Raw genomic sequence first — 24,790 nt, 5'->3', positions numbered from 1 at the left:
ATGTTAATGATTATTTTACTTGCATAAAATAACTGGCCTATTGAATCAAAATACGCTGGAGTTTAGGCAGCTGTTATTCAGGGGCTTAATTAATCTGGGAAAGAAAGAAGTTACACAGAATAACTGGCTGCTGCTTGCCGAGCTCACACCACGTTTTGCGAGCGGGATCTCTGCCAGCCGTGAGCATCAGCCTCCCCGGTTTCCCCCAGCATCCTGCACCCCCAAACTCCAGGCACTGCCTTCTGGCCGAGCCTCCTCGGCTTTGCCGTGGGCATCTGCACCTCAATCAGCTTTGGTGGTCTCTAGCATCAGTCCTCAGGCGAAATGTTGGCCGGGGCTGACCACGCTGGGACACTGAGGTCTTTTTCTGAAGCAGTGGCTCCCGGCGACACTGAGGTGCTGTCTGGAGCAGCTTTCCAACAGCTTTATTTTTAACTCACAGCCTTGGAATGAAGAGTGGAAATTCAGTGATTTATTTTGTAGTGGGAAAAGAATTGTGGAGTCTTTAAGGTTCAGAAACAATGTTTTCTTTCCAAATTTATGTGCGAGTTTTAGTATTATTTCAACTGTTTATAGTATCACTAAATCACATGTTGGGGTGGGTCATATAAAACACCAAAAAGATGCTTTCAAGGGGTGATTAATTGAAAATATCCGGTGGAAAATATCATAGAAATCATCGACACTTTTCCTGTGATGTGTTCTCAGTTTAAATGCATTTTCTCGCAGAAAATGGCTTTCAGCCCCTGATGGATTGCTGACCCTGGCTGTGTCCTTCCGAGCTTTCTGATGTGGCCAGGTTCGGCATCTCCCTTGGAGGACACACCGTGGGTCGGGTTGCTCTTGCACGCTGCTGTCACCGTTTGCACCGCTCCGTCCTGGCAAGGGCAGGCTCCTGCCCACCTCGGCCTCTCCCCTTGCCCTTGCAGCTCACACGGCTGCGGGGCCGCGGCTGGGAGGGGGGGGTTTGGGCTTCCCAAAGCTGTCTCACTCAGCTGAAGTGCAAAAAGACCTTTGGGACTTCGGCTTTCTGGCTTTGCTGTTCGTTTTGCAGTAGGATGGGATGCAGAGACAAGAATCTGTGCTTGGTGCCAAGGGATGGGGAGGACGGGACAGCAAGCTGGTCCTCATGCTCACCTGTACCACCCCGTCCTGTTCTCCAGGCTGTTTTCACACTCATTCAATCTTCCTTTTCCTCTTTAATTGCCCACCAGCTGGGACATGGAGCAGGCTGGTCCCCTGCATCCCTGCTGATATGTGTCCTTTTGCCTGCCTTGGCCCCGTCTTGTGCCCCAGAGTTGTGCCAGAGGCTGCTGGATGGCTGTGGACATCCATATCAGGGGATAAAATTGCCTCCATCCCCAGCTCGCCATGCCAGGTGTCCCTGCAGCGGGAGCCTTCCTGTCCCCAGCCCTGTGCGTGGCACCGGGGGCTGTGGCCGGACTCGGTCAGAGCAGGCGCGTGGGCTCCACAGGCTGCGATGCTTTCCTGGGGTTTGCTTTGCCCCGGGGTTACTCAGCTCTGCTCTCCGTGCACACTGCCAGTGAGCCTTACACACGTGCCAGGGAAAGGATTTTACCACCTAGCTTTGTGCCTCGTCACCACCAGCCTGAGCTCCAGGCACGAACCAAGGCTGAGTCCTGGCTGTCTTAGAAACCACCAAATTTCAGCTTTTTTTAATTTCCTTTCTGATTGCCTCAGGGAAAACTCTCTAGCTTTTGTCCACAGCCAGGAAGACTAGAAACACCCACCGCCGACAATCACGTCCACCACCCAGACGGGGCAGATAGCTGCCAGCCAGGGCTGCAGGCGCGTGGAGAGATGCTCTGAGCCTTCACAAAGTCCTGCAGAAAGCAGATGCTGGGACTTGAGCCGGGATTTCTCCCCCGGCCAGGCCTGCTCCCCCCGGAGCTCCTCTGTGCTCTCGGAGGTGACTCTTCTCCCCCCCTCCCGCCTTAGCACACCCCATGAGGCTGTTTAATTCCTCCTTCCCCATGACACCCCCAGGGAAGAGGACCCCAGACCCTGTTCGGGTGGGTGTGCTGGAGGACACCACCCATCGCCCCGCACCAGCAAGGGATGCGTCGCCATGGAGGAGGTGGTTTCCATGGCGACCGTTGCCATGCCGATGGCTACCGGCAAAGGGCCTGAGAGCATCCCGAGGAGGTTCACCAGCCTCTCCCCGTGCTTAGAGATGGATTGATTTATAAGGTTCCCTTCATCCCGGTGTGAAAGCCAGGCACTCAGCAGGGAATATCGCTTTTGCAACGGCAGCACGTTTGGGGTTTAATGTTTGAGACAGGTTTGGGGAGTTTTAAGAGTCCCTGCGAAAGCCCTGCCGTGGACTGGGAACACCCTAAAAAAATCTAACATCCTAATCCTCCCTGCCTAGGGAAGGAGGGACGTGCAAGCAAGGGTGTAAAGGGAATTTAGGAAGACCATAACCAGCCGGTCCCCATCCACCAGGACATGTCCAAAGATGTAGAGGGGTCTGCAGGAGCATATTTGTACCGTGCACAGAGCTGGTGGGCAGATCCCCTCTGTCCCTTGGTTTCCCCATCTTTTAAGTACCCAAATCCTCTGGTGTACGTGGAGAGCTGCTTGTGGGAGGGCTGAGTGTGTCCGTGGGACCCTCTACCCGAGCTTAACATTTTTTCACCTGTAAGAAAGGTGTCACCCACCTTGAGAATGGAAAGGGAGAGGGAGAGATGGGGCATTCGCTCTGCTGGGGGGGGTTACATGCGCATGGATGACGGAGAGGGACCGAAGCCTCTCTAATCTCCCTGCTCAGCTCCGAAGGTGTCGGGCCAAAGAGCCTGAGCTCTCGCTCACTTTCCAAGGCTCTTAGCAGAGGACCTGGGTGTGATTTGCGCTGCTGCAGCCCCTTGGCTGCCGTTCCTGGCTGGCCCAGCCAAACAGCGGAGCGGAGGCATCGAAGGCAACAGCGAGCGGCCAAGTGGGTGACATTACCTGCTGAACTCGCTCAGCCCCAGGAGCGGGGGGTGTTTCTCTTATTCAACCTCAATGTAGGGGCCACGTCACCTCCAGAGCTGCTGACATCCAAATCCTTTGGGTTTGGTGTTTAGTTTGGGTCATCTAGAGCACTGGAGGAACTTTTATTGAAATTTGACTTTCTGGCCCTGCCCTGTGGAGACTGCTTTGCATTGGGGCTTGCTTTCATAGCAGCAGTTCTGTGACCTTTTTGAACACTGGAGGAGTAGAAATAGGGGGCCTGGATGATGCCAGATGGCTGCTGCTATGGCTGGTGTGGCGGTGACTGGCTCGTGGCTGAGCCACGGGGACGTGGCACAAGCGGTTCCCTTTCTGCAGGACACTCCTGAGCATGGCCCAGCGGAGAGCCAGCACCTCCCAGGGCGCACACGCTTAAACCTTTCCGCTCCTTTTTTCCTCTCATGGACTTGGACGTCCCCAACGGCGATACAACCCCCCGGGCCCAGACGGTGTCTTGAGCCCCGGTGCCTCCAGCAGCTTTGCCTTGACCCCTGGTTTAATTTCCCTAATGAAGCCCATCCCGGGGAAGCAGGGCTGAGCTGGTTAGCGAAACCCCCTACCAGGAGCCATTAGCTGGGGAGTTGTAATTGCACGGGTGGGAGCTGCTGTCCCTTGACTGGAGCTGGCTAATCGTGGCCCTCGGCATCCGGCGGCAGGGCAGGGGCTGGCGTGGGGCAGGGGGCACCGGAGCCAGGGCGAGCACCGCGCTGGGCTTTCCTCCCTGCCCCGAGGAGCCTCTGCCCGCCAGCCCCAACTTTGCATCGGGCACCTGGGGAGGGATGCGCAGAGGACCTGGGAGCCCTGCGAGCTGGTCCCCCCCATCCCAGCCGCGGGAAGAGACTGATCAAGGGTGTCGATGTGGCTTGCATGACTCCCAGCCATGAAACTGGTGGTGTGGAGAACCCTTTCTGGGGCTGGCAATTCTTGCAGGGACAGCAGCCCCAGCCCTCCTGCAGTGGGGCTGAGCCAGTCCCTGACACCATCCCCGGGGACCAGGGTCTGCGAGGGACGGTTCCAGCGTACCCAGGGAGTCCTGCCAGCGGGCTCCCTCCAGCCTGGCTCTGACCACCTGGAGTCTGCTGGACTGGGGGCAAAGTCTGGATAAAGTTTCTCTTTTCAGACATATCCAGCCAGCTGGGTCTTTGGAGGCTGTGACAGATGGGGAGGCAGCCGCAGGTCGGGAGGTGGGAGCTGCCATCCTGTGTGATTTGTGATTTCCCGCGCTGGCAAAATCACCGTTCCTCTCCCCTTCATCCCAGCCGTGCGAGGGGGAGCAGCCCCCTCATTGCTGGGGGGAGGCGGGGGGCCGTGCACGACTGCGGGGCTCGCTGCATGTGGAGCAGTAACGATCTAAGCAGCGGTAAATCCAAATAAACACCAACTGTTCCTGAGATTTATTGCATGAGCCTGACCTAATACCATCAGGGCTGCAGCTGGGGTAGCCTGGCCGGGAGGAGGTTGACGTCAGTGCTTCGAGAGCGGAGCGGCACGGGCGCTTTTTAGGGAACAGCCGTGTCCCAAACACCACCTCTCTGCACCGGGAACACCTGGAAGTGTTTCACAAGTCTTTATCAATAAATCTTTGTGAAGCTTGGTGGGCTGGGGCTGTGCTTACTGCAGTCAGGGGCCCCCCCATGCCTGATCCTGGCTGTGTGGTGGTTTAGGGTGTTATGCTGGGCAGATGCAATGCTGGGATGAAGGATGCTGGAGAGGAGCAAAGGGTGGCCCATCCTCCGTTGCTGCTTGCCGTGTTCTTGCATTGCCAGGATGCAGGAGCAGCTCAGGGGCAGCCACTGGAGACCTGTGGCCAAGCAAGAGAAGGGAGGCTCTCTGCCATCCCGCGTTCAGTCCCGTTTCACCTCCCCTGAGCAGCGAGAATGCTGCAGCTTCATCAATATTGCAGCGCAACAGCAGCGTGGGGCCTGGGCGTGCGGGAGCTGGTATTACATGCGCTGAGCTGGTCAGGCAGCAGCTGGAGCTGGGCTGCTAGGCTTGGGGCGGACCTGCTGGAGAGCAGCTCTGCGGAGAGGGACCTAGGCGTCCTGATGGATGACAGGTTGACCATGAGCCAGCAGTGTGCCCTGGGTGCCAAGAAAGCCAATGGGATCCTGGGGTGCATTAGGAGGAGTGTGGGCAGCAGGGCGAGGGAGGTTCTCCTCCCCCTCTACACTGCCCTGGTGAGGCCCCATCTGCAGTGCTGTGTCCAGTGCTGGGCTCCCCAGTTCAAGAAAGATGAAGAGCTACTGGAGAGAGTCCAGCGGAGGGCTACGAGGATGGTGAGGGGACTGGAGCATCTCTGCTACGAGGAGAGGCTGAGGGAGCTGGGCTTGTTCAGCCTGGAGAAGAGAAGGCTGAGAGGGGACCTTAGAAATGCCTCTAAATATCTGCAGGGTGGGGGTCAGGAGGACGGGGCCAGACTCTTTCCAGTGGTGCCCAGCGACAGGACAAGGGGCAACGGGCACAAACTGAAGCAGAGGAAGCTCCAGCTGAACCCGAGGAAGAACTTCTTCCCTCTGAGGGTGATGGAGCCCTGGCCCAGGCTGCCCAGGGAGGCTGTGGAGTCTCCTTCTCTGGAGATATTCCAGCCCCGCCTGGACGCGGTGCTGTGCAGCCTGCTCTGGGTGACCCTGCTTGGGCAGGGGTTGGGCTGGGTGACCCACAGAGGTCCCTTCCAACCCCGAAAATTCTGTGATTCTATGATTCTGCTGGTGGGCTGCCCTGTGCCGTGGGCTGCTGTAGTCCCTCCTCGGTGTAAACTCCACTGATCGCTGCCAATCATCTGGAATCCACTTAAGGCCAAACCTGGCTGAGAACATCTCTAGTCTCCTGCAGGCTGCAGTGTGAGGGGCAGGCATGGGCGAGACGTCTCTCACATCAGGGGAGTCGCCTCCGGAGAACGAATTTTGGCCCTGCGAGGTGTTTTATTGCTGTGAAGTTGTTCCTGCTGCAGTCAGCGACTCTGGGTGATAGATCCCCGTGGGGCTGTGGCACGGATCCTGCTCCCTCAGCCCAGAGGGAGCGATGGTGTTTGAGCAGTGCAGGGGGTGCGGATCTGGGGAGGAGACAGACCCAGAGGAAAGGCTCCCAGCTTCAAATATCTACTGTCGTGCCTGGGGACTCCTCCCCAGCCATGTGCCGACCAGGGAGGTGCTGGGCTCACTTGCTGTCTGAGCAAAATATTGGGGTGTTATTCTCCTAGGGTGGTTTGCTTTTGGATTTGGGGCTGGGCAATTCTCACCAATGAGGCTCAGGAGATGCCCTCACACAGGGATCTCCATCATCTCCAGGATATTCCCTGTGACTTGATCACCATGGGGCTGCTGGTACCAAACCCTGGCTGCAAACAGCACCTGCAGCTGGCAAAGTTGCTTTAATTGAGCATTGCCATCTGCCCCCCTGCTCAGCTGGCTTTGGCTCCTTGCAGTGGGATGGGAGCGTGTGGCATGGATCCGTTTGCCCTCACTGCATCGCTCGTGCTCTTCCCATGGGCAAAGCAGATCCAGGGCACGCACTGGCTCGACCAGGCTTCTCCACTGCATGGGATGGATGCATAGATGGATGGAGGCTGGCATGGCATGCTGAGGCCACGCGCTTCCGTTTTCTTTTCCCAGTCCAAGCAGACGGAGCCAGGAAGTCGGTGACTGGAGCTGCCTCATCTGGTTCCAATTTAAGGGAGAACGGGCTGAATGGAGCTGGGCCATGTGGCTCCCATTACAGTGAGGCTTTGCAGGTCACGTACAGAGAATCCAGCCTTCAGACAGCTCACACGGGTTAGGTGGCAGGGGTGAGGGGTGGTCTGCAGAGCACTTGCACAGTGGTCTCCTCATTTCTTGGTAAGCCTCAATATTTTTGGCCTAATAATCAAAAGGCAAATAAAAACAACTCCAAGTGTTTCTCCCTTCCATCCCTCAAACCTTGAAGTTTTTCCTTGACTTCCCATCAGTTTTGGTGGCCTGTCTCATAATTTATGGGCTCCTATGGGTGGTGCACCCCATCAGCCTTCAGAAGACACTGAAACAGCCCCTGCATATCCCCCGGGATCTACTGGTCCCTGGCTTCCCTGCACTGGACACAGGGCTAGAGAAGTCCTGGATAGGCCCTTTCGCAGTGGGTGAGCTCCATAGCTTTGTCCTACCAATCCAGGAGGGATATTAACCCAAATGTTTTGGAGTCAGTGCTGGGGAGTCATGGAAAACTTGCATGGTGAAACCAAAGGTGGTTCCTGGAGGTCTTTTAATTCTATCCACTGCCTTCCCCTGGGCTACAGCAGCTCCTGCCAGGGCATCCATTTGTTGTTGCATTTTACTTATTTTGTTGTTGTACACCAGTTTATGGGTGAGGGATCACTTATTGAGCAAAATCACTTGCTCTGATCTTTGGTGCATCAGTTTTTCCCTACTTTTTACCATCTCCTCTCCAGGAGCTGGAGCCTGTTGCTCCATAGACCGGAGCAAAGGATTATTTGAAATCAATGGCAACACTGAGCTCATCTCACTCGTCACCCGTTGGTGACACCTTCATTTCCAAGCTCCTGCCTTGCAGCGATGTGTCCCCCTTGCTCTGGCTACCTCCTGCCTCCGTCCCATCTCTCCTGGTCCCTCCTTTCTCCAGGCTGTTTCCCCGGCACCATGGCCATTGCTGGGTTTCCCAGCACCTCTGCAGGGTTAACCAGCACCAACTCCCAGATGCAGAGCACATCGCTTCCATCCTCAGCCTCGTGCTGCGGTGGGGTTTGGCCTCTGTGGCTCGACAAGGGGCCACACAATTCCCAGTTCCCTGTTGATTAATTCTGGTGGAGAACAGACTTCTCCAGTGAGCTGCTGGCTGCTGTGTGTTTGAAACTCCAGGACGGTGCCTTATATTTGGGGCAAAGACTGAGTCTTTCTGGAGGTTTGGAAAGTGCTCAGTGCATTGGAGACTGGTGGGATGGAACCAGTGGCTGCAGTGATAGGGGAGAGCGCTGCTATCACTGGAGATAAAGGAATAGATCCAGCTAAAAAAGCTCATCAGTACTTTCAGGAGAGACAGACACTTAAAAGCTCAACTCCCCTTGACCTTCCTGAGAGATTTATGTCCCCAAGAATGTGCTCATGCTGTCACCGCGGGGATATGACACGAGGGGTGCATCTGCAGCACCCCAGTGACTGTGTCGGCAGGGTTTGGGCAGCTGGCATCTCCTCGGCTTGGGCACCACGGCAGCAAAGGGCTCGCAGCCCCTGCCAAGTGTCCCCCCACCTCCCAGTCCCGAGCATCTCGATGCAGCTGAGGGCTGCTGGGCTTTCCCTCCCCCACCAGCCGATGGGCTCCGGGAGAAGAGAGGTGGGGACAAAATGCGAGTTAAGTCCCGAATTTCTGTGTCATGGGACCTTCTGACTTTTCAAAAGTGCTTTTTGTTCCAATCTGGAATGAAAACAAAGAAGCTTGAAGCTGTTGTCAGGAGCTAAAACATTCTAATAGGTGAAGGGGACCCTTCTACCCCTTTACTTTAAATTTAAGCAGTTACCTGGCTGGTTACATCTTGAAACATCTGATGCTATCTTGCAGATCAAAGCCTCCTTGTTTGGGTTGTAATGAAGTGTCAAACAGTTTCCTTGCAACACAAACAGGAGACACTTTGATCTGCGAAACAAGATGTTTAAGAGCCCTACTAGCAAGGGCTCTTCAGGTTTTAGCAGCACTGCAGAGCAATGGAAGATTTGAAGTCTGATGCAGTTTCCCACTGAGCCTTTCCAAGCTGTGGCAGCCGATAGTGTGCGTTACTGTCACACCTGCGCCGGGAATCCCATGAAAATCATCTGGAACAGAACAATAGCAAGCTGGAGAACCGAACTGATGATTTTTCTAACAGCTTCCAAAAGCAGTTGTTTTTCTTCCGCCTTTTCCAGAGGGCTTGTTTCCATGGGAAATGTTGTCGGAGACAATGTGAGGTCTCCACAAAATGTCAGCTTGTCTGGCAGATTTGCAGCAGTGAATTGTTTTGGGGGGAAAATGCCACAATTCTGAGTGACTCAGCTGGAGAGCGCTGCCTGTGCTCCTGCTCCCTTGGTCTTGCTTTTTCTGGCCCATTCAACCTGTGCATCATCTCACGAGGGCTGTCTCGGGGGGTCTGTGCAGGCACCGGTCTTGAGTTGGTCGGGCTGGATCTGCTCACGCGTCTCTCCCTGCTCCCCTGCAGGCTCAGCGCTGGCGCAATGAGAACTACGAGAGGCCCGTGGACCTGGAGGGCTCAGGGGACGATGACCCCTTTGGGGACGATGAACTGGACGATGTCTACTCGGGCTCTGGCTCGGGGTGTAAGTAGCTGCAGGGTTCCTGGGGAAGGGTCCCTGGGGAGCTTGGCCATGGGTTATGGTCAGTCTGGAGAGGGGCTCGCCATTCTATATGAGGGAGGGGATCACCCTTTATCCATCTCTGGAGCTGCCCTCCTGCCCTCTCCTAGACAAAAGCAAAGGGAACTGCCCCAAAAGTTGAGCTCAAGCGACTCCATGTCCCATTTCAGTCTCTGGGCCTATGGGGCGGGATCAGCCCTTCTCCAGCACAATAGCAGGTGCCATGTTAGAGAGGTTTCACTGACCCTAGGCCACCAGATGGGAATTTGCAGCCTTTGGTTTCTGCTGAGCCTGGAGCCTGTCCATGCTCTCGCTTTTTTGGGGGTGAGGCCAGGTTCATGTCAGCCCTTTGAAACGTTGGGGCAGCAGCAGCTTCACCTTCGCTCTTCTCCCCCTCTTTCAGATTTTGAGCAGGAGTCGGGGCTCGAGACGGCAGTGAGCCTCACCACGGACACCTCTGTCACGCTTCCCACCACGGCGGCTGTGCTACCCATCACCTCGGTGAAGCCCGTGGCAACCCCCTTTGAACCATTCCCTGCTGAGAACACCACCCCTGAGCAGACAACCAGCATCTTGTATATGCCCAGGATGACAGAGACACCAGTGATCCCCAGCTGGAAAGCAACCACCACCAGTACCACTGCCAGTGACTCCCCTACCACCACGACCACCACTGCAACCACGACCACGACAACCACGGCTACCACCACCGCGGCCACGACCACCACCAGCACCACCATGGCCACTGCCAAGCCCACCACCGTCCGGAGGTTCCTGCCCCCATTTGTCACCAAGGCAGCCACCACCCGGGCCACAACCCTGGAGACACCCACCACCTCCATCCTCGAAACCAGCACGCCAACGGAGGTGGCCACTTCAAGGCTTGTCCCCACCAGCACAGCCAAGCCCAGGTCACTGCCAAAACCAAGCACCTCCAGGACTGCAGACCTCACAGAAAAAAGCACTGCCTTGCCATCCACTCCTGCCACACTGCCGCCCACAGAAGCCCCCCAGGTAGGAGACAGGAGCCCTTCTTACCTGCTAAAGGGCTCGTGGGTCATGTCTGAAGCCAAGCAATGATGACAGGAAACCTTTGGGGTTGAGCTATCCTTAGCTGGTTGCTCAGAGGGAGGTCGAGCCAGGATGGGCTATTCCCAGCTCTGCGGAGAGTGGAACATTTTGGGAGCTGGAGAGGGCAGATTGAAGGGGAGGGGGTTCAGCACGGGCAGAGCATGGTGATGGGGTGGTGTGAGAGCTGAAAGGGGGCACCCAGGGGTATGTCACGCATCCCCGGTGACCCCGGCTCTGCCTTGCCCAGCTGCTCCAGAGCAGCTTCCAAAGGCAGGAGGGGAGCGGGCCAGGGGGTACCACTGACCCATGGGGAAAGGGCAGCGTTCCTCTGGGTTTGGCGTCTGGGTTCATCGTACCATTTCCCAACTTGCAGCCTTTCAATGGGAGGCCCAAATCACAGAATCACAGAATCACAGAATCACAGAATGGTAGGGGTTGCAAGGGACCTCTGTGGGTCATCTAGTCCAACCCTCCTGCCGAAGCAGGGTCACCTACAGTAGGCTGTAGAGGACCTTGTCCAGGCGGGTCTTGAATATCTCCAGAGAAGGAGACTCCACAACCTCCCTGGGCAGCCTGTTCCAGTGCTCTGTCACCCTCAGAGTGAAGAAGTTCTTCCTCGTGTTCAGACGGAACTTCCTGGGCTTCAGTTTGTGCCCATTGCCCCTTGTCCTTGTCCTGTTGCTTTGCACTACTGAAAAGAGCTTGGCCCCATAAATGTTCCTCAGTTACAGCTTGACGGTGCATTTCCAGCCCGTCGGGTGTCCTGAGCAGGGGATTTAATCCGCTGATCCATCTCTCATTCAGAGCCCCTCAGGGGCCCTCTGAAAACCGCTTTGACTGAAAGGTGGAGTGATTTGTCTAAACTAGTCCCTCTTTTCTGTGTACATATATGTATGTATAGTGCTCTGGGCTCTCGCTGACCTTCAATTAATCTCTGTCACAAAAACGCCTGCTTGTGGGACGCAGTGAGCCGTGCGCTCGCGCCGAGGGCAGCGTGACATGGAGAGGGCTCCTGCTCGCCCTCCTCAGCTTCGGCCTGTCGAGCTCTTTGCTCATCCTGATTTGTAAAGTCCCGAGGGAGCTGTTTGCCCCGCGAAGGAAGGATCCTGGGGAGGCTTTGCTTGGGGATGCTCGGTGCGGTCCAGCTCACATGTGGACATGTAGCAGGTCAAGCTGTGGGGACAAGGGGGAAGGTCGGGGGGATTTGGGCCCGAGGGAGCTGCAGGTGTAGGGATGCACAGGAGGCAATGAGTAGGTCAGGACTGGGCTGGAGGGCGATGGAGCCCCTCACCTGCCCAGCCCATGTTTGCTCTCCAGGCTGGGTTTGCCTCCTTGCCAAGGGGGCTTAGTCAGGGACCATGGCAGGGAGCTGGTCTGGCTTCATGTCCTGGATGAGAAGGACCCATCCTCCTGCTCCTGCCTTGTGCCACAGGGCTGCAATCATAAGAGCAGACTGAAGGGAGAAAAGGGAGAGGGAAGGGACCCCGCTGGGGCTCATCTGATGGCATCTGATCCTTACATTTGCTAAGTTGCCGTAGCACAAATGATTGCGTCACTTCATGTCTAGCAAGGAGGCATCTGTGAGATGTTTCAGCCAGCTGTCAGTCTGCACAGGGGACAGAGAGCCCAAATGAGGGTCTGGGATGTGGGGCTGTCTTTAGGGGAAGCTACAAGGAACAGGTGAGAGTTTGTGCATCTTGGGGGCACCTGGTATGGTGACAGACAAGAATGGTCCAGCTCAGCCACAGTGGCCTCAGCCTTTTGGTGACCATCAAGATGTGGGGTTGTGTTGCTTGCTGCAATATAACCATCCACTCCAATGGCATGGGGAAGCGACACTCCAATGTTATCCCCCATGTTCCCTGCTGAGAGGGCCATCCCGTCATTGGTGCCGTGATGTCCTTTCTCTGGACACGTCGGAGCTGCTGGAGGCAAGAACCATGCCTTGGTTCTTGTCCCCTGGCTCCACCTTGTCCTTTCTCCCAGATGGAGCCAGGGGAGGTGACGACAGTCCTCGACAATGAGCTGGAGGTCCCAATCAGCAGCGGCCCCAGTGGGGACTTTGAGATCCGGGAGGAGGAAGAGACGACTCGTCCTGAGCTTGGTAATGAGGTGATGGCTGTGGTGACTCCACCATCAGGACCTGGACTGGGCAAGAACGCGGAGCCGGGGCTCATCGACAACACGATAGACTCCGGTAACTCGGCGGCTCAGCTCCCCCAGAAAAACATCCTGGAGAGGAAAGAAGTGTTGATAGGTGAGACCGGAGGCTGTGGGCTTGTGGGGGAAGAAATGGAGTGTTTGGAGGGGGGGGACACACAGCTGGGCTGTCCACGCCCCAGGAGAAGTGTTGATCTTTGGCAGGACATTGGGTGGGGTAGTGTCAAGCCTGGGATAACCCACACTCACTTGCCAAAATATCTCCAGGGCCTGTGCCTAGGGGTCCCTGGGGGTCTGCATGTCTTTGCCAAGAGAGTGCAGAGCTGTACACAGTTTGCTTTTGCTGAGATGTGTTTCCAGGAAAAAAATAGGACGTTAGCAGAAAGATGTGCTACGGTGCTGGCTCAATACCACCCGGCCACCTCTGACTGCAGGGAAGGAGAGAGGTGCCCTGGGAGGGCCACTTGTCCCAGCCAGAGGGACATCAGGGGTGGGGCAGAGGTGTCAGTGTCCCACTGCCAGCTAAAGGGAGTTGGAGGCGATGGCACGGCAAAGCAGCTGTTGTTCTGGTGGACTTCAGGTGAGCATGGTGGATGCCGGCAGGCATCCAAATGAGCAGCTCTTTGGGGGACTTTCTGCACCCTCCTTGCATGAGGTTGCAGCCTGTGCAGGGACCTCATTCTGTGCCTGAGCTGCCTTGTGCCAGTCCATCGCCCACCGTGCAGCTGTAGAGTAGATGCCTTCAGGTCCTACTCACCCTTCAGCATCACTGCTATTGGGAGCTTGTTGAAGCTCCTTGAATCACGCCATTGCCTTAGCTCCTCATCTTCCTTTTCAGTTTTCTTAACCATAGATTTCAGGAGAAATACTGCTCCCAAACTTGCAAAACACAAAACCAAGCTTGAATCCAAAGAGATCCCCCGAAACTATTTGCACTGATGGCTCTGCCCGCTTCTCTGTGTTGCAGCGGTGATCGTGGGTGGTGTGGTGGGAGCCCTCTTCGCTGCCTTCCTGGTCATGCTGCTCATCTACCGGATGAAGAAGAAGGACGAGGGAAGTTACACGCTGGAGGAGCCCAAGCAAGCCAATGTGACATACCAGAAGCCTGACAAGCAGGAGGAATTTTACGCGTAGGAAGGAGAGCCCAGCGTGCCTCACGCTCCCTCCCTCCCCGCTCCAAACTCTTCCTCCTCCTCTACTTCATCCAGTCTCTCTCTTTCTCTCTCTCTATCTCTCTCTGTTTTGGATCAGACTGTGAATTTAAAAAGCAAAACCCACAACAGCTAAAGGAGAAAACACATCTTCAGCATTATGAAAAATCAAGTGCCCAGAGCATCGCCGAGTTCAGAATGAGTACTGCTGGCCTTTCTGCAGCGGGCGGGACGGGACAAGAAGCCAACGCCAAGGAGCCCATGCCCAGGGAGCCCCTGACGAGTGCGGGACGGGGCGGTCGGGCTGCCGACGGCGACTGGAGGTCACTGGGCTTTTCCCACCAACACAACGGACTCTGGGACCCGGACACCTTCTACCAGCCCTGGGGTGCAGGGGGGTTGGTTTGGATTTATCTTCCTTTTTTTTTTTCCCTTCTGAAAGGAGGGAGTTTTCGTTCCATCTCTCTTTTTTTATTTTTTATTTTCTTTTTGAATGGGATTGGTTGCTTTGCAGGAATTACCTTGCTCCCTGCTTCTGTTTGAAGAGAGGATGCGATGCTCAAACATGCTTCAAACTTTGAAAAAAGCACAAGGGGCTGGAATACCTGATGCCCCGGGGTTTGCTCTTGGAGTGGGGGAAAAAAAAATTAATACAAACATGGCCAGTACGCTGGAAATGATCTCTTTGGATCAACTCTTCGGAGAGTTTGTGGAGCAGCAAGAAGCTGCATTGGGGCATCTCCTTCTGCTCCCCTCCTGCCTCCACCTCGCTTCACTGCATCGCTGTGCACAGCCAGAGACCTTAAACCTATAGAAACTGCGTGTCGCCGTCCGCTGAGGGGTTTGCTTGAGAAGGGACCTTGCTTTTGCTGGGTTTTCACTGTGACCAATAAAACTCAGCTTGCGCAGTACGACTGACAGCACTGGTTTTAAAACGGAGCGGGACATTGCGTGACGGGGAGTTGACAGGGAGAGGAGTTGGAAATGGAGAAGCTAAATCCTCTCCCCAGTTCCTCCAGATGGGATAACAAAGCTCTACAAGGCATGAGACACAGCATAAGAAAAGAAATGTAAAGCAGAGGCAATACTCTGTCCCCTCGGGGTCAGGCAGAGGTCCCCCCTGGGCCACTCGCACCCAGAAGGTGAGGAAGGCGAGGGAGAGCGGTGGCTTTCCACCAGTCAGCCCCAGGGCAGATTGGCTGCTACTTATCTTTTGCAAGACCCAGGACTGATGGTTTGAATTTCTTTTGTTGTTGCTTAAATTCCAGTATAACCCACAGGGCACTCAGGAGCCGGAGAGCAGTAGATCCTGGAAGCCATCATCATCCAAGTGCAGTGGTTTCCCCTCTGAGGCTCCCTGAGGTGCAGAGCAGCAGCGCCTGGTCCAGAGCCAAACTGTGTCTTCTAGAAAGTCTAGATTTTTTTGGAGCAAGCTCTCTGCACAGAAAAGTCAGTTAGATATTTCAATGAGCTGGCTTTTAATTAGCTTAAGCGCTGTTTGCGATGCAGTCAAGGAGCTTTGTTTTCACGATGGTTGCGATCTCGATGGTGTCCCATGGAGACCTTGGCTTTGCTCTTAGAGCATTTTAAACAGGAAAAGGTAAAAAAAGAGGTTGCTTTGACGCTGTTGCATCGTGAATTAACCTGCACAGACACAGAGACACGTTGTCCCCTCAGGGTGTTAGTGGATATAGGGATTTATGACCCTGATGGAGGCTACAAGACAGCAGCGCTTCTTTGTGTTAGGGATTTGAGAGTCCAAATGAGCATATTTTATATATATATATATACACACATATATATATATACACACACACACTCACATACATACACAGTTATATATATGAAATGAAATCCCTGTAAATTTTCATTGCACTGAGTATGGTGGCTGGGTGGAACTTCGTGGTTAAGAAGATGCGAGATTCAGGCTACGCTCTCTCAGGGTACACAGCGCAGGGTCTGTGACCCCAAACACCGACCTGCTTTTACTTCAGGGTAAGGAGCAGAGCCCCTGTGCACAGCCCGGCTCTGAAATCCCGATTTTAGCGACGTCAGCCTCAAAATCGTCACCATTTCGGTTCTTTTAGGTTGGAGAAGATGGTCCCATTGGACGTCTTGGATGGTGATGCCTAAAGGCAGATGGTGTAGAGAGAGAGACTGTGTGTGTGTGTGTGTGTGCGTGCGCGTGCGTGTGTGTGTGTGCGTGTACCCATTTCTTGAGTCCGTCCTGGCTGTGGAGGATGAGGGTGCTGTGAAGGGGTGGCCACATGTCTGAGGAAGGCTGGTGCCTACCTGATCCAAGGGCCACTTTCTCAGACCTGCTCAAAGGGGAGAGTTTCAGCTCGTGAGTTTGATGGTTTTGGGGGTTTTTGGTCCCACCAGGACTACACGAAGGGCCCTAGCTGTTGCAGAGTGGCAGAAATCAAGCTTCTTCACCATTTAATGAGTTGGGCATGGCAAGTATCAAGGCCACTCAAAATCACCATCTTTTGGAGAAACGTGGACTTAAGCTTCTGAGCTTGCATTAAAAAAACCCCTCCCGGCTTAATCTTTTAAATACGGCTTTTCTTAGCTGCTTCCCTAATCTTCTTCATTCCATTTTTTTCCTGTTTAATAGTCTGAAGTTCTGTAATACAATTTTTTTATTCACTCAAGCTTAACCTCCATTCGCTCAGCTGGTGTTAAGTTGTAATCCTGGCACTTAAATCCGTTACAGTTTCAGAAGTGAGGAAGGCTGGAAGTATGGGGGGGGGGGAGGGGGGCAAGAGAAGGCCGGGCAGCGCTTTCTCTTGCAGTAATTAAAAGTGCAAGACAACCACATGCAAAAAAAAAGGTGAAGGCAATTAAACTGGTAATCAGAGTTGACCAAAGTCTTAATTCGTTGTATGCCTGCTGCTTCCACGCATTTGCTGGATTGCTCTCCACCTGGAGAGGGGATGTGAGCTCAAGGAAACTGTATTTTGGGCTTGGAGCCCACATTTTTCTGGTGATAAATCGTGACAGAGCCTTTCCTGTTGCCTCAGCTCCCCAGGAGCACCGGGTTAGTTGTTGGAGTCGATGGCTGGAAGAAAAGAAGCCTTGTCTTGCTGGAGGATGGCTGGTCTTGTGCCTCCCTTGCAGGGTTAGGCGTGGTGGGAGAAAGCTGAACGTGGGCTGCATTTTTTTTTGAAAGCCCAGCTCCGAAAAAAATTGCAAATACCATTGGCTCTCTATTCCCAAAGCAACGGGGATGGGTCAAATCCCAATAAAACCCAGATGAATGATGCCGCCAGGGTCTGCAAGGGCATTGTGGTGGCGGTGGGGCTATGGCGTGGCCATCCCCGAGGCTGTGCGTGGCACCACGTGAAGGCGGCGTGTTGCGGCTCGTGGCCCTGTGCCGGGCACAGTGCCGAGCGCGTGGCCGTGCTGCGGGTGGCCGGAGGCAGATGGCGGGCAGCGGGGCACAGCTGCTCCCTCCAGCAGCGCTTCTGCACGGGTGCGCGTGTCCCGCCGCGCTCTGCGGCTTTTGAGGGATTCTTGGTGGGAAGACGGACGGGGGAGAGGCGAGAAAGAGTGAGGGGGAGGGACAAAAGCGTCTTTCCTCAGCTGTTGATTTGGCCGCAGAGCGGGTTTTTAGGAAAATTAACTCCAACGGTAGCTTGAGCATCTCCTGCATCACCCCCTCCCAAAGCCTGGCTGATCTGGCATCGTCCCCCTCTGCTCAAATTGAGCCCCTTCCCCAGCCCGTGCGTGTCCCTCGTAGTGAGATCATCCAGGAACGGCTGCAGCCTCCCAGCTGGGGCAGTGCCCAGATGTGCTGGTCCTTCCAGCTGTGCACCCTGAGGATATGGGCAGCTGTGTGGGCGTAGAGGAGTGCGTTTCCACTTGCTTTGCTATTCCTTTTCTGCAAGCTTGTGTGTGTGTGTGAAGCACTGAAGGAAGCCAGTTTCAAAATTTGAAGAGATCTGCAATTGCAAGGCGTGAAAGCCAGCGTCGGCTCCTCACCCAGCTGTGCTGGTTTTCAGCCTTCTCTCTGCTCTGGTTTGCAGCAGCTGATGCCTTGGGGCAGAACGATAAAATAGCTGATGACTCCTGGGCCACATAAGTAAGGAGGCAGGAGGAGCAGTTCAAAGGGAAGGAAGGACGAGAAAACGTGTGCGAGAGCCCAAATAAAGGGCTGGAAGCAGGAGCATGGGAAGGGTGGGGGATGGAGTTGGACCCAGGTTTGGCAGGGCTGGGAGTGAGTTGCCCCTTTCCTCCAAAAAATCTCTTTGATTTCAGACCTTTCGAGAATGAGCAGCTGGACCCTGCGCCCGGGGGGATCCTGCTGCAGGGAAGGCCATGGCACTGGGCTGGATGTGTGCTGTGGCATGATGGTTTGCCTCTAAATTTCCCATTCCCTCCCCATTTTGCCTGGTGGGTGCCAAAGGTGCCTGTGCAGGAGCTACTTTGCTCTGTGGGAGCCTTGGCTCCTGCTCCCCAGACTGGTATTTCAGAGCTATCTGACCCCTGCCACGAGTCACCAGCACGGAGGCTTTAACGGGAACAAAACCATCAGCTAAAATCAAAAATGGATTTTTTTAAAATTGTTTTTTTCCCTCCCCAACCACCCTTTTTATGATTATAAGTGTCTCTGGGCTCAGAGGTTTTCTGCGAGGCTCTGTCAGCTCCTAAAATGCCATCGAGTTTTCAGCTCCGAGAGGTTTATTAGAATCAGGGGCGTCTCGCCGGGCGCCTCGCCAGCTGCTCGGCCAGGCTGGAGCCTGCGGCGACAGGGATGGGTGTGAAGTGCGTGTATGTATGTATATATATGTGTATGTAATTAATATATATGTATATATGTATATACGCCTGTGTGCAAAGCACGCACGCGTGCACAGGTTCAATGCAAACTCTGCACCTAACGAGCAGGAGGGGGGGTGTTCAGCCGGTGTCGCGCTGGACTCTGCAGCTCTCGGACCCCGTCCTCTGCTGCGGGCTGCAGGATCTGGCCCCGCGCTGCTGGCTCCTTCCTTCCCTCCCGCTCTTCGCCCTGTCCTAGCAACGGCCTGATCCTGACCGCCTCGGCGCTGGGTCGGGGACTGCCAGGGTTGGGGGTGAGGAGCCTTTTGCCGACTGCCGCATCCCCGTCCGGAGGCGAAGCGGAGCGCGGGATGCTGGCGAGGTGGCCACAGCCCCGCTGAGGCTCCGTGTTCGCTCTGGTCTGTCCCATTACCTTGTGCCTGCAGCGCCGCGGACGTATCCACACCCAGTCTCTATAGTCTCAGTCTGGAGTGTACAAACTTTTTTTGGTGGTTTTTTTTTTTTACTATTATTCTTATTTTGGGGAAAAAGTCACCCTAGGAAACGCCTGTGCGATGCCCAGATTTATTTTCCCCCTCCACGTTCCAGACAGCTCATCCACCGCATCTCCAAAGACCTCAAGGGTACCAGTGACTTTATGTGCAGAAGCTACCCCTGTTCTGGGTCCCCCTGGTCTAAGTCATAAAAGTACAGCTGACAATCAAACCAGACAGAACTGCTGACTTTAGAAAAATAGATATCCATTGCAGTTTGATAGAACTACTTTTTAAAATCACATGCTTATCTCTCACTAATGCTCACCACCGTGTCTCCAGGATAAATCGTCACCCATTGCTTCTTCTGTAAATAGACATGAAACATTCTTGTATAAATTAAAAAAAAAAAAAAGAAAAAAATAAACACAAAATATCCATTGATATATCCATTGATACATGTCCAAAAAAATATCCCTTTCCAGAAGATTTAAATAATTCAAAGAAAAAGAAAAGCCCAACGTGAACCTCACTTCCCTTTTTCTTTGGAACCAATTTAAATTCCCAACAGGAGAACGAAAAATCTTGAACAACAGAAGAAACTACAAGTGTTTTACCTTTCAATGAATATGGGAGGGAAAAAAATGCATGTAAATATTTTTAATAGGAAACATATCTTAAACAGAATTTTTTTTGTATGTACATAACTCTTCTAGAGTTTAGTACTTAAATTGCTTCATAGTGTCTGTTAAAAATCAAAAATAAAATAAAATGTTTGTTAATTGTTTTTGTTCTTACTCAATGGCCAAAACTTTAAAAATAATAAAAAAGACTATAAAAAATAATCTTTGCCAATGGATCTAGCACTGTAATGGTACTGTCTATTTTTTTTAATTATTTCTGTGCTGTGCCCATTTATAAAAGGAGAAAAAAAAAAATAAAGTCATTTAAACATTGTCTGCCCAGGGCTTTGGGGTTTTTGTCGTGCTGGTGTGGGATGAAGGCGAAGGGAGATCTTCCTTGTTCTCGGGGCTAGATACCATCAGGCGAGGGATGGTGCTTAATTAATGATCTCCATGGCAACTCTGCAGAGATGCTGAGGAGCCGGCGGCAGCGTGGACCACCCCAGCACAGCCCAGTTGCGCCTGTGCAGGACCGTGGGGGAGGTTTGGATGCGAGGGGAGCTGCGGGTGACGCAGGTGTGTCTCACAGCACGGAGAGCCACGGAGCATTTCGGCTGAGCCACCGTGTCCCCACGTCCCATGAGTGTCACCAGCAAGCTGGAGAAGGTGTCCCAGGTGTCAGAGCCATCCCCTCCCCCAGTGAGAGGTGGAAGCAGCCTGGGCTGTTGGCCCGGAGTCCCGTTCTCACAGCTCTCCTTTCCAAAGCGACTCCTGGAAGCGAACGTGGTGACAGATTTGGCAGCGACGCTGCCGGCCTCCGTAAGGAGATACTTGGATGTGTTTAACTGGCTCCTGCATTGCAGAGGCCAGACCTCCACGGCTGCGTCCCGACTCACAGCAGAAGGCATGGTTTGCACGGCCTCGTGCCGTCTTGAGTGTCAGCCATGGCCAAGGGCAAGTGCCATGCCTCAGGAGGTTACCAGTCGTATTTCCCCAGCCCCATGGGCGGGATGTGCTTCAAGTTATGCGCAGCAAATCTACACCCAGCCCCGGTGATGAAGTGCTGCTGGCAGGAATTTCAGGGAACATCACTTTGTTTGGGTTTGGTATACGTTTTCTGAAGTGTTTCTGGTTTTCATTACCGGCCTGGACCCTGCTTCCCTTATAAATCTCTGGCTGAAGGTTCTCATGCTCCATCACTAACTGCTTCATCCACTAAAAATGGTTAACTGCTGCTCTCTATAACCCACCACTCAGCCTTTAACAACGGTCACAGACCGCTACTCTGGTCAGACCCCGTCCTTCCTTTGAGGCCAGGCAGCTCAGAAGCACCTTGCTGGATGGCAGCAGCAGATGGAGCACCAAATCATCTCGCTTTTCACCCCAACCATCAGCTCTCGGAGCTGAGCAGGTCCCGATCGCCCCAAGCCCCTATGTATCCCCAGGACTACTCCCCGCAGCAGCTCTCACTGCTGACAGAAGCATCTCAGATTTACCAGGGCCACCCATTCAGGTTTTTCAAGCCTGTCCCCAGCCCCAGCAATAATGACTTCACTGTGCTGGCGGTCAGACTCCCCGTACGCTTGGCAGCAGCCGCAGCCAGCTGCCATTACATGTGAAGTGAATAACTGCTTGCAGTGAGGTGTTGGTATTCAGGCTGAAGGCCTGAAACAGCCTCTAATTATATTCCCATTTCTTGTGCATTCTGTTTCCCCCAACGGCTGTTGTGCAAATATTCCCTTCCCACAGCACCATTGCAGAGCCTCAGGATTTGATAGGATAACACCAAATGGTCAAAAGTGAGGGTTTTTTTTGCAGCAAAAGGGGCTCCCTGTGACTCTCTTATTATAAAACTCTGTGATATGAGCAGAACGTCCAAAAATAACACCGTAATTGAGATTTCACCTTGCAAATTAACAGGCCAAAGGCACTAACCCTGCCTCGGTTCAAAGGGCTTTTAGGCAGTTGCGTGAAAACAGCCATGACGCACACCTGAGCATCCAGTGCTGACCACCTCATGGAGACACAGCTGGGAAAGATCATGAGATACCAACCCTGAGCTGAAAAGAGCACGGAGGGAAACAAGATTGTCACCGCTGTCATGGGTAAACTGTCCCCAAACCCTTGAAGAGCCAAGAGCCGGAGCAACCATTGTGCTCTAAAAAGCTGCATTGCAAAAGATTCCCACTTTAGGGGCAAAAGTAGGGCTGTAGCTTAAGTTAACCTTGGGAAGGGGAGGTCCAAGCTTACACACGGTGTCACTGCTCCTTGAAATTGGGATACGAAGGAATAACCCTTAATCAATAACAACCACTACCTGAGCTGAAATCCAAAATTTCCTTCTAGTCAGGTTAAGGAGATTTCTAAAAACACTGAAATTACTTGTATTAGTACTAATGGGCATCAAATGAAGTGGGAAAATGCTCTGCTCGGTCTCCTTCTCCGAAGGAAAAGATTAAGCAGCAGCAAGCAAAGCATTAACATTAAGCTTGGCTTTTGAGGCACTTTGATGACATGGGCTCTCATGATTGGTTTGCCAGTCGTGAGGAGTTGAAAGATCAAGGTTAATTCACTCTAGATAAATGCAAAGAGTGGTTTAGAGAGGGTGGAGGTGGAACAGCTCCTTGTCTCTGTCCCTGTGCTCAGCGGATGCACAGTGAAGCAGAAAGGCAGCAAGGTCAACAAGGCCCACAGGTTGCATCAGCCCCGAGGTCTCACCAAGTCTGCACAGACAAGTGCAGATACAGGTGAGAAGCCAAATCAGAGGCTAAGAATGAACAAGCTGTTACGAAGTAGGTGTATTCAAACAATCTGAACCTGATAAACATCTTAAAATCTTGGCTGAGTCATCCGGAAGCATTTGTTCCCACCAAAGACCTGTGAAAGGACCTCCAAAAGGTGGGAAAAGGAGAACCAGGGTGTTTAAACTTCCCAGTTTACTTTATAAACTAGAAAATCTTGGATGAAATAGTCACACTGCCTGTAAGCAACCTGAAGATGACAAGGACATCAGTCTTAATGGACTTGTCAAGAACTGATGTGTCAAATCAATCTAATGTCCTTTTGTGACCAGGAAGCTTTCTCTGTGCACAGACAAGGACCTGTCTGTGTCAAACACGGTCAGGGCAGTGAGTTACTTGCTCCCAGGGGACCCTGATCTACATGCAGTTATTGTAGGATGGGTGAAAAACCAGTTTGTAAGGTACCTGGGGAGTGGCTATCAGCAGTTCACTGTCAAAATGGACAGATGGATTGAGCGGGTGTCCAGACAGGGCCTCTCCTGGGGGCAGGTTTATTCAATATTTTCATTAACAGTTGAATGATGGCATAACACTGATGATTATTAAATTTGCAGACAATACTTTGCTGAAAGGGACAGAGAGTACATCAGAGGACAGGGCTGGAATTCCAAGTGATCTTAATAAATTGGAAAGGTATCAGTAAAAAAACCAGATATCATCTCCATGATCAGTGGAGAGGTCAGTACTGCCAGAGGATAATTCACCACGGACTATGCAAGTCTCCAATACAGAAACCTCGAGAAAGCAATTTGTCCTGCCTATTTCTTTGCTGAACATAGCAGGGGACGAAAGATTTTCTTCAAAGCAATTTAATGCATTCTAAAATTTGGGAGATAACATTTATTGAGATGCAAATCGAGGCACTGTGCATCTCTGTGACGCAGAGACACCAAAATCACAGCAGACCATCACAGCGTGGCTCCAAGTGCCGTGTCTGTACTTCATCCTAGGCCAAGGCAGCACCCACATACGAGTGTTGTCCTCTGAGTCACCAGCCCTAAGGTGTTCCAGCTGTCCTTGCCCATGACCCTGGGATGTGTCTGCTGCAAGGACATGGCTGCTATCCAGCTCAAGGAGACCCCATTTGGTATCCACCACCCAGAGCCACCCCGCTGATGGCTCTTGCTTTCTGATGTGTAGGGCTCCTGGGTGCCCCTCACCAGGGCATCAGTCCACCTGGCTCTCTTGCTTTCTTGCACTGATATAGCCCAGACAACAGTGGGACAGAGGGAGCATTTTTTTTTGCAGCATTAAAGATGTATTAGCATATTTGAAACGCAGCACAGCACACCTACATGAACTCCCTTACTGGTTCAGCTGGATTTGGCTTTTTGTTGTCCATGACTGCCATGGAGATGTGCTTCTCTAAGGCAGCATTTCAAAGGCATGATGGAGTCAGGTGCCAGGTTCCAGTGACATTGGTACCACAGGATGCCATGGATGAATGTCCTGGCAGTCCCCAGAGCCTGAGCAGGCTGCCCAGGGTGCCCAAATACTATAGGATACTTGGGTGCAGTGGAAGGGTGCTGCCAGGGGTTTGCATGCTGGATGCTCATCCTACATAAGCCATTGGGGCATACTGGAAGGGAAGCAGAGCAGGGAGGCATAGGTAGCACTGTCTGGGGTTTGCTAAGACCATAAACCCACCTAAACATTCAGGTATTGAAGAAAGATCAGGCTCAAATGCCTTCCTGGCTTTACCCCCACTCCCAGACCTCATATCACACCACCCCATCACTGGCTGCATTTCAGTAGCGTCACAGCCACCCCCTGTTAGACCCTCAGAGGGTTACAAATCCTTTCTGAGCTTTTCTGGCTGCTCCAAATAAATAGTATTTACCAACAGCACTGACTAATGCTGACTTACCACTCCCAAGGCAGCTCTGCTGAAGGCAGTGATGGGCTGTCCTGCCTCATCCCAGAGAGCAGCCAGCCGCTGCTCGGCTCCCACCTCGCTACATGGACATGGTGGGTCATCTCCTGCTTCCCTTTCCCCCAGCTCCCTGGCAGGCCTGATCCTGTGTACACAAAGTCCGATTTTGGAGTCCTCTGCATTGCTGTTAATAAATAGCCCCTGCATCCTCATTTCCATCTTTTCTCATTTCTTCTGCAGGCTCTCCCACCCAAATAATCTCTGGGGCTTAACAAATTCCTCTCCTGTATTCCTCCCTGGCTTTTGTAGCTCCTGGACTCTTTTCCCTGCTTTCCAAGGGCAGGAAGTCCTTTAAAAAAATTATATATGTATAAAAAATTAAATCCCAGCACAGAATGGCCAGATAAAACTCGTTGTCCTGGTCTGCAAGGCAGGACTGCCTGATGGGAACGATGGATATCTGGGCACAGCGGACACCAGTGGCTCCAGAATGCCGCCTCAGAGTATTTTTGGTC

At 53.1% G+C, this 24,790-nt stretch overlaps 1 protein-coding gene across 2 annotated transcripts in view; it reads left to right on the top strand.

Annotated features, from left to right (window-relative positions):
- Nucleotides 1–19,930, top strand: part of SDC3 (syndecan 3) — a 51,053-nt gene extending 31,123 nt beyond the window's left edge. The window contains exons 2-5 of one of the 2 annotated variants that reach the window (XM_075437879.1): nt 9,188–9,305; nt 9,745–10,355; nt 12,399–12,669; nt 13,540–19,930. In XM_075437879.1, the coding sequence (XP_075293994.1) occupies nt 9,188–9,305; nt 9,745–10,355; nt 12,399–12,669; nt 13,540–13,706 (1,167 nt within the window). In that variant the 3' untranslated portion in view covers nt 13,707–19,930. The remainder of the gene's footprint in view (nt 1–9,187; nt 9,306–9,744; nt 10,356–12,398; nt 12,670–13,539) is intronic. The other variant, XM_075437880.1, reaches the window with a different exon arrangement.
- Nucleotides 19,931–24,790: the final 4,860 nt, after the last annotated feature.

Source organism: Opisthocomus hoazin, chromosome 17, assembly GCF_030867145.1.
Source record: "Opisthocomus hoazin isolate bOpiHoa1 chromosome 17, bOpiHoa1.hap1, whole genome shotgun sequence".
NCBI classification, from domain to species: Eukaryota; Metazoa; Chordata; class Aves; order Opisthocomiformes; family Opisthocomidae; genus Opisthocomus; species Opisthocomus hoazin.
This window is presented reverse-complemented; position numbering and strand designations above follow the sequence as displayed.